Source organism: Oncorhynchus keta, chromosome 28 (genome assembly GCF_023373465.1).
Source record: "Oncorhynchus keta strain PuntledgeMale-10-30-2019 chromosome 28, Oket_V2, whole genome shotgun sequence".
In the NCBI taxonomy this organism is placed as follows: Eukaryota; Metazoa; Chordata; class Actinopteri; order Salmoniformes; family Salmonidae; genus Oncorhynchus; species Oncorhynchus keta.
Window position 1 is genome coordinate 41410519 of NC_068448.1, and position 9659 is coordinate 41420177.

Below are 9659 nucleotides of genomic sequence, written 5' to 3' on the forward strand. Positions count from 1 at the left end.
AAGGACGTGATTTTAGCCGAAGACTCCTCAGAATTAAGATGAGAGCTTGATGAGCCCAACAGGGCTGCTAGTGCCCGAGAGTCTTCCTCATCACAGGGAGTGTGACGGTGCCTTTGAGGGTGTAGCTGTTTAAGTGTCATGCTGTATGCTATGCTGATAACACGTTAGATATGTTATAATGCCGCATAAACATTCAAAACAACTTATAGATGTTGCTTTCCCCCCCCATACGGCCCACCAAACCTTAACCCCACAAAAACTCGGAAACATCTGAGTGTATGATGAACAAAAGCAAACTTTATTCAGATCCCGACAGAAAAAGGGCGGACCGAAATCTCAGTGTCCATTCAAATTAAAAATGTCATTTTTATCTTTTGACAACATTGAGCGATACAGTATCTCATTAATAAACAAAGGTCAAGCCATTTTACATATCCCAAACGCTTTGTTTCGTTTCAACAACATGCTTCGTCCCTCACTGCTAAAAAAATAGTGTTTTGGTTGGAACTCAGTTTGGAAAAGCTGGACGCTTCAAATGAGTTTTCAGATATTTTTCAGCAGTGTTCTACTTACTGAAATGTCCAGCCGTCACCTTAGTAGTGGTCTCTGTCTGGTGCTACAAAGTAATGGTGAGGAGCCCAGTTGACAAGACATCTTTCTTTACTCCCAGAGACAGAAACTGCATCCCAGTCACCGCAGCCCTGCTCACTGCCTGCCCCTGCTCGCACTGTTGCTAAGCAACATGTTAAATTCCAGTGTTCTGTATGTCCAAATAAATCATGAAGTCCTCCGTTAGCTGAGCCGTAGACAGCTCCTAATACAAGATGACGTCAGTAAGTACAACAACAGCAACAAAAACAGCAGAGAACAATAAACAGTTAAAAAAAAAAGGACTGGGCAGAAAGCAGATTTCAAATAAGAAGAAAACCAAAAAAATGAAATCAACTTAGACTTAAAATATTTGAATACAAAGCAGAACAATAATGGAAAAATAACTTTCTTCAGACAGGACCAGCCTGTTAGTTCTGTTTCGGCACAACCCAACCCATCACACCCCCACCCCTTACCACACCCAGGACCCTTTGCCCCATCTACATTTCGTAAGCTCTTCTTCACACAGTATGAATGAGATACCAAACTTTGTAAAGGCTTTGATCCTGTACTATCATGACTAGCCACACTACAAGAATGACGACTCCAGAGAGTCTCATCTCAGGTGACCAATCATGGAGCAAGGAGACTTCTCTTTCAACCCAGTGTTGACAATGACATGATCAGCTTATCCCTGCCACCGGTAAGCTTCTCGAGGCGTAGTGAGTGAGTGAGCTCCTGACTCCTTCAATGCTACGGTTAAAAGCTCATAGTGAAGAATGATTGACCTTTTATGTGTTACATAAAACGCAAGGTCAGAGGATTTAAGAATGATCCAAATGAGGCTTAGAGGAACCAGGGGGGGACTCTTCTCCTTCTGGTAAATCAAATATCAAAGACTATTGGACAATAAAAGTGGCCGTATAAATATCACCCCACTCCATCAACGTCTGAAGTTAAACACCTTGAGATGAAGAAGAGAGTGGCTGACTAAAGGAGGAAGAAAAACAAGTCTCTCTCTCATCCTCAGGTCTTTTTCTTCTGCTCTCAGCACAGCATGTCCCCAGTCTTACTGTTAATGGCCCGTGTGAATGTTTAGTCACATAGCACTCCTTCAGACTCGCTCAGTCTATCCTCCCCACGACCTCTTTTAAGAGCGGTGTGCTTGCCATAATCACTCCTCCAGACCCTGTTTCATTGCTGACAGATTCAATGTCCTAAAAAAAAAAAAAAAAATACTGTAGAGGTCGCCATGGAAATAATTTCATTTAAGGCCCACTCTCTCAAACCACCCCAGTTGCGTCACACTGGGTACTCTGGGTACCGTTCCCTCTCATTGCCAGGAATGTCGAGGTGGCCACCTCATCCTTTTTTTTTTTTAGCAAAGATCCCCATTTTAACGTTAACATTTTCAAGTTTAATTTAGGGCAAGGATGATGGATGGTACACACATCAACATTACAAAGAGGTGAGATGCTGTGTTTACAATTGATGTTTTCTTATATCATTTCGCTCTCACTGGCATTATAAAAGGAAGTCTGCACTAACCTACAGTATGCTGGTGAGGTGTGTGTCTGTGTGTGTGCGTGGGTCTGTTGTGTATGTGTTTTTGGGGGATGGGGGGGTCATGAAGAAGACCAGTATAGACTACACAGAGTAAACCATGGAGGGGTAGCATTCTTTTTTTAAAGAGGGCCGTCAGTGGGGGTGGGGAGGATGTTTGGGGAGGCCAGGGGGATTAAACAGAAACCCCTTCCTTCCCCCTTACTTTCCCTTCCCTTCCCCACCCCACACCCCCCTTTATCAGCTGGACCGGTCAATGGAGTGCCTCTCTGGCCACCACTGTCTGGGTTCTACTCCCTTCCCTCACATGATGGAGCAGCCCTTGGCCTTGTCCTTGCCGAAGGTGGAGGAGAGGAGGTCAGACTTGCCGGGCAGGAAAAGGAGTCTCTTGGAGAGGCGTCGGGCAGGGCTGGGCTTGGTGGAGGGCTGCAGCTTGTTGATGCAGGCCAGGGCTGCAGTACGGAACACACTGTGGATGCTCTTCTCTGAGGTGAAGGCTGAACACTCCAGGTAGGCCTCCGCACCTAGTTGCTTGGCCATGGAGGACCCCTGCAACACGATGGGGAAGAACAAGAATGAGATGGAGAGAGAGCGAGAGAGAAAGGGAGAAAGAGAGAAAGACTCACTTGCTCATGTGAGATGGGTGTCTGCTTCTGATTGGACAGCTCCATAAGCGTACACACATCCGTGCGCAGGTCTGTTTTACAGCCTATCAGGAGGATGCGTGTGCTGGGGCAGAAATCCAGGATCTCTGTCTTCCACTGCAATGAAAAGGCCATATGACTCTTATAAGGTTGTTGTAATGTATCATAACCACAGCTGTAATGTACATGGTATACAGAGAGAATGATCACGATGATTGTGACGATGACAAGGAGGAGGAGGAAGAAGAAATTGACAGCAGCAATGATGATGATGACGATCACAATGACAAGATCCTCACCTTTTTCAGTGCACCGTCAAATGAGTCTGGGCGGCTGATGTCGAAACAGAGGAGCACAGCGTCTGAGTCGCTGTAGCACAGGGGTCTGACGTTATCGTAGTACGGAGAGCCTGTAGGGTCAAACAGATCGGCTAGGGTTAGTCACAGGGCTTTCAAAAGGACAGTACCAAACTAATAAGGCTCCATTAGTTGCAATAAGAATGATTCGTACCAGAACAGTATACAGTTACCTATTGGAATATTATTTTTGACTAAATATTGTATCGTTTTGACAATATTATTTTTCTGCTAGTTTGTTGTACCTGCACCAAAACTCTAGTATTTAAATAGGGAGCCAATTTGTTTTCAGCACTTTCCATGACTGATCGTTTTCTCATGGCTCTCTTGTCCCTCTAAAGCAGACATACGGTGTGCAATATATTTGGAACATCGAATCTCAATACAAATCAGGGTATCCAATTGCAATACACATAGACCTGTGAGAATCGCAGTAAGCATCGGATACAGGGACTTAAGTATCATGATAATATTGAATTGTGAGGTCCCTGGGGCAATTTTCATCCCCACTAAAGAACAAGAACGAGGAGTGTTAGGTGCTTGGTGTATTGCAGGGTTGGGTGCTGGGATGCAGTCCCCCCACACAGCACCGGACACCACCCACTCCCCCCCGGTAACTAAGGCAACAGCCTTGGTAGACAATGCTTGAATCCAACCCTCTATTTTACTACCCCCCCCCCCTCCCCGCGCACCCAAACCACTCTCCGCACACACACACACACACTCCAATTTTCCTCCTCCCTCACTCTTGGATCGACAGTAAGTCATTTCACTAAAGCCCCACGCCTTCCCACTCAGTAGAAGAACTCGCCAATAAATCACATGAACACACAAGCAGATTGTACACTATAACTCTATCCCAATCACACCCCTGCGTTACCCAAAAGGTTTATATTGAACCCTTTGTCTGTGTAGAAATCCCACTTGAAATCAGATAGAAGAAATAAAGAGCTCTCTGTCAAGGGAGACACTTTCATAGATTGTTGTTCTAAGAGTGTATCATATATGAAGCAACACACTGACATGATTCAATACACATGCTGTATGTATGCACAACGTCGCTAGCAATGACCGCTAAACTAAAAAGTAAATGCTTCTCTTGTTATAAATTGAAGACAATTGCGAAGAAAATCTGTGTGTTGTGAGCGTTGTGTGTGTGTGTGTGTGTGTGTGTGTGTGTGTGTGTGTGTGTGTGTGTGTGCGTGCGTATATGCTTGCGGGCCTACACATCGAAGTGTAAAAGTATGCTAGTATGTTATTGTTGCAAAGGGAGGTCCCTGTGGCTAAAAACAGATGCTTCACCGAATGTCCGTCCTCGGTTGTGCTCCCTCGTCGCGTCGCACACCAGCTACAGATTCAGTTTCCTCTCCCTGCTCCGGAAACGTATTGAACACAAACTCAACCAGGTAAGAATGAATTAAGAAAAGCTTCACCTGTGGATGTATGACCCACGTATGCCTCTATGGGTAGTGCGAAATGCATTTGGATGATATAGGATCCCCTCCTGCTACTGTCAGCGTGACACCGACTTCAGATCCAATCCATTACTAAAAGCCTAACAAACGCTCTCCTGTGAGGGAGACAATTGTCTGACGTTCACAGGGAATGACTGTATGGACAGTCAAGTGTGTCGAGGCAAGGAACGAGGCAACTGATGAGTAGCGATATGACTTGTTTTTCCAGTAGGTGACGACGCCAGCATTTGGCAGAGAGGAGCCCAGGGTAATGCAACACTGGGGAAACAGACATGATGATGGCTCTGAGCCCTGGAGCCGAGAGAGGTTACAAGCCGTGATACACCTCCCACACACACACACACACCTCCCCTACCTGGACGTGGACACACACACACACACACACAACACTGGGAGAAGGAGGAGTCTAAAAACCTAACGATAAACTGGTTGCTTGTTGATGGAGGCTGGAGAGGCAACGGGAAAGAGAACTAAACGGGGCATCTCACTTTGAGTCCGATCACTGCGAGAGAGAGAGAGAGACGGTGAGAACAGGCCGCCGCAGAGCTTGACCATGAACTCAAGAGAGGAGCGGCACGGGGGGAATCGTTAGGCACAGCAACTCTGTTACACAGCAACACAGCCCACTCCACAGCAGAGCACAGACAGCAGGGTCCTAAGGGGACACTTTGCCTCTCTTCACACACCCTCAGCCAAGGAAAATAGAGAAATAACATGAGAATAAGAGCAACCACAGAGAAAATTAATTATATGGCTGTTCATGGTTTTATCATCAACAGCTAGGCCTTCTCTCTCTCTCTCTTTCTCTCCCCCCACAGACCATCGGTAAACATGATAATAGCGATATATGTATAATCACCAACTTTAGTGATAGTACAATCAGAGAAAACCATGGTATGGCCATGGATGACAAGAGCACTGCCAGGATAGGACGTTAGAGAGATGGATACAGAGCTCAGATAGATGGAAGTGACCAGAGTGTTTTGTGAGAAAAAAAGTAATGGTGGGAAGAGCTGGGCAGAGCTTTAAAACAAGGTGTGAAAAATGTAAAGGTAATTATGTAACGGGACTTTCGCTACGGAGTGGACGAGCATCCAGCTCGGTCCATCTCTTTTGAAGTGAAACAGACCAAGCGAAAGAATGAAATCCTGTGATGTTTTCTATTATATACGGCATTTTGTACACGCTTTCCACTGGGCATTGACGTCAATTCAACGTCTACTCCACATTGGGTTCGACGTCAGCCGCCCAGACTCATTTAGACGGCACACTGAAAAAGGTAAGGACCTTGTCTTTGTGATCACCATTATCATTGTTGTTGCACACACACACACACACACACACACACACACACACACACACACACACACACACACACACACACACACACACACACACACACACACACACACACACACACACACTCATGCAGAGGCAACCCCCTGGCCAATCCAACAACATGGAACTGGTTGGGAAGGTGTAGAATGATCCTACCTTGTCAGTAGGTCACCACAACACTGTGTGTGTGTGTGTGGGCGTGCCCGCTATAGGTGTCATATTTGATGTAGAGCCAACAGGTTATTAGACATTCCTCTAGTAAAGGGGGTAGGTGGTGAGAGGGGGATATATTTGTCTCCTGGGAATGGGATCCCTGTAGTGTCAAATGAATTAGGCCTGCATCATTCTATGCCTTCTAAACATAAATCGAAGGGAGAGGAGACCGAAACAGAGAACAGGCAGGCACACAAATGGTCATTTGCATTCAAATGTTGTGTCACTGTCTGAGAAAACTTCTCAGACCTCAGCAGCCTACCACATCACTACACTACCTGTGATAAGCAGCAGGACAACAGTACAGATCGCTATCTTAAAGGAAAATAATAACAAACAACTAACAACCATACAGTATACACTATGATGCTAAACAAGACTGTGAGACAATGGCCAATGGGCTTTTGGTTAGCCTACTGTTGTTTACGCAAACTCTCTGATTGCATTGTTTTTCGGGAGGGTGGGAAAGGAAATGTTAAACTGGAAAGAAATGACAAGTCAGGTTTTACAGTACAATTAGTCTGAGAACTTGAACGTTGACACAAATTTCAAATGGCGTGCTTTTGGACTTGAACTTAATTTCACGCATCATAAACCTGCTACACAGGTAGAGCATCTTATATAGAGAGACACGGCATACTACAACCTTTGGTATAAGACGTTATTAAGGCTTATTATAACCTGGATGTGCTCAAATCCATGCCTCAGTGACTAAGGTATATTGGATGTGGGCAGGGGGGTGCAGAGTGTAATGCTCACCTGATGTGTCCCAGAGACTGAGCTCTACGCGCTGCTCCTCCAGCTCCAGACACGCCGTGTAGTTCTCAAATACTGTTGGAACATAGGTCTGTGGATGCAGAAAGGAGCGAGTTCATTAGCTACACATTACAGTACGGTCAGTCATTGTGAAACAGTCACCCCAGTAATCGTCAGCCGTATAACGGAACATCCCAGTCTGTGGCTAATGTCCTGTCTGTCTGACCAAATAAGGCATCTGAACAGTTGTACTGTTTAGAAAGGAAATCATTTTATACATCTCGTCCTGCCCCTTTGTATTTGGACCTATTCACTTGTATGCGTATTGAAGTAGGCTAAAGTGTAGCATTTGGTCCCATATTCCTAGCACTACGTTAAGCATGTGACTCTACAAACTTGGATGCATTTGCAGTTTGTTTTGGTTGTGTTTCAGATGATGTTCTTCCCAATAGAAATGAATGGTGATTAAATGATGTATTGTGTGATTTTGGAGTCACTTTCACTGTAAATAAGAATAGAATATGTTTCTGAACACTTCTACATTCATGTGGATGGTACCATTATTACGAATAATCATGAATGAATCGTGAATAAATGCTTTCATGACTCCAACATGACACACACAATACATGTATTTAATCACCGTTCATTTCTATTGGGAACAACATAATCTGAAACACGGCCAAAACCAACTGCAAATGCATCCAACAAGCCTGTAGAGTGAGCTCTACGTGCTAAACACTCCATTTGAAATTAAGCACAATTGGACATTTCTCTCAATATTGAAGTTCTCAGAGGAATTGTACTGATTTGCATTTCCTTTACAGTTTACTCAATCAATCTTTCCAAGTCCAGATAACAATGCAATATTAAACTTCTATTCGTTATTATCGTAGAATTAGAATGACATTTATATTGCTATTGTCATATCTTTATAGTATGTGTATGTAGCCTATTCCGCATGTATTTAGGACATGGGTATTATAATCCAGTCAAACGTGCCAGCTGTAGACATTGCATACCTCAGGATAGGAATCCTTGGCAAGGACTTGCAACATCGCCGTTTTTCCGCATTGAACATCCCCAACCAACACCAGTTTACATCTCGCCACCAGAGCCTGGGTAAGTCTCCTTTCCTTCATTGTGAATACGATTTGGTTGACGAGCACAATAAATTGATATGCGAAAGAAAAACACGTGTAAAATCCTCTGTCACTTATCAGTGCATTCCGCCGGGATGCTGTACAGTACACCTTCGATGAAGCTTGCTGCCAGCGGTATGCGCCGAGTTATGACACTGCTGAACTTTATATTGTCGCGTCAGCCAATGAAAATTAGCGTTCTGCTCATTGTTGCGCAGCATGCGTTTCGGACCGCATAGGCTATGCAAGATCAGGGCTGGTAGTCAGTCAATTTGGTTCTAAAATATACAAATACGTATAGTCTATGCATGATGTGTAACAATGCTACTTCACCGCTTTACCAGCTTCAGTTCCATTTTATAGATTTGATTGACACCTTTATTTCACCCTAGCTCTCTATCTCACACACACGCGCGCGCACGCGCACGCGCGCGCACACACACACACACACCCTCATCTGAAGGAACCCCTTCCATGAATAAATCAATGGAAAGTACCTGCTCACTTCTTCATGCCCAGCGGTAGCTTTTTCTGAGTAGATTTATACGAAAAAAATGCTGTTGTGTGGATTTCGGAAACAACGTTTCCTGACAGTAAAACGTTTATCTGAACTCAAAGTTCAAGCGATCACAACCTTGGCAGGCAAATTTGGAAAGTGTTGCCTGCCCTTGTGGCTTCGCAGACATGTGTCGACCCAACTCCACTACTTATATTTCACCCCGATCTTGAACAGGATTTAAAAAATGAAGAAGAATTACACTTATTTGTCTTCTCATCAAGTTCTATACATTTGGCAGGAAACCAATCATATGGACAGAGAAAGTGCCCTATGTAACAGAGATGGAGTATGCAATGGCTGACTGGGTGCAATGTGCAGGTGCAGCCAGTGTGCTGAAAAACACGTTTGTGTGGGAGTGTGTCATCAGTGTGTGTGTGTGGCATGCTAGTGTGCCTGTGAGTGAGCATATGTTCATGTAAGAGTTAGCGTGTGGTGACAGTAGCACAGACAATCAGAGCACACTGACTGCCAAGCCCGAACAGACGAAAGATGGCTTCATGACTCTGAAACACCACAGAACCTACAAAGTCTGCCATACAAAGTCTGCCACATAGTGTTATGGCATTAAATGCCATAGTATAAATCAGCACATTATAGCAACTTGGATGGTCTTGTGCGCACGAACATTTACAGCACAGCTCGAAATGGGCGCAGAGAACCATTTACATTTTAGTCACTGAGCAGACGCTCTTATCCAGAGTGACTTACAGTGCATACATGTACATACTTTTTTTGTACTGGTCCCCTGTGGAAATCGAACCCACAACCCTGGCATTGCAAGCACAATGCCCTACCAACTGAGCAACATGGTAAAAACCCACCTTTGAAATAAGGACACACCGAAAATAGTGGACTGTGTTAGAATAACACATAGCCAAACATGTTCTTAAATTGTCCCTGTTTTGATGTATACATTCTTATCATGTTGACTGTTTCTTTTCAACTTTAACACGGCACTTTCAACCTGACCTCTTTTATCCGTCTCTTTGCACCTCTCTCTGTGTGTCAGTGGGCTGCCCAGG

The 9659-nt window shown here is 44.6% G+C and overlaps 1 protein-coding gene across 1 annotated transcript; it reads right to left on the reverse strand.

Moving 5' to 3' along the window:
* Positions 1 to 277: 277 nt before the first annotated feature.
* Positions 278 to 8233, reverse strand: LOC118361370 (rho-related GTP-binding protein Rho6-like). Its single transcript, XM_035741240.2, has 5 exons — positions 7959 to 8233; positions 6940 to 7027; positions 3098 to 3207; positions 2781 to 2915; positions 278 to 2703 (listed from the first exon to the last, which is right to left on the reverse strand). Exons 1-5 carry the CDS (start codon positions 8076 to 8078, stop codon positions 2458 to 2460), a joined length of 699 nt encoding a protein of 232 aa, XP_035597133.1. The 5' UTR covers positions 8079 to 8233; the 3' UTR covers positions 278 to 2457.
* Between the last annotated feature and the right edge of the window lie 1426 nt (positions 8234 to 9659).

Excerpts from the sequence above, each read along its gene's own strand:
- LOC118361370 (XM_035741240.2), bottom strand. The coding sequence starts at position 8,078 with ATGAAGGAAAGGAGACTTACCCAGGCTCTGGTGGCGAGATGTAAACTG. Across the intron at positions 7,028-7,958 it reads CCAAGGATTCCTATCCTGAG|ACCTATGTTCCAACAGTATT; the intron begins GTATGCAATGTC and ends CTGCATCCACAG. Across the intron at positions 3,208-6,939 it reads CAGTCTCTGGGACACATCAG|GCTCTCCGTACTACGATAAC; the intron begins GTGAGCATTACA and ends TTGACCCTACAG.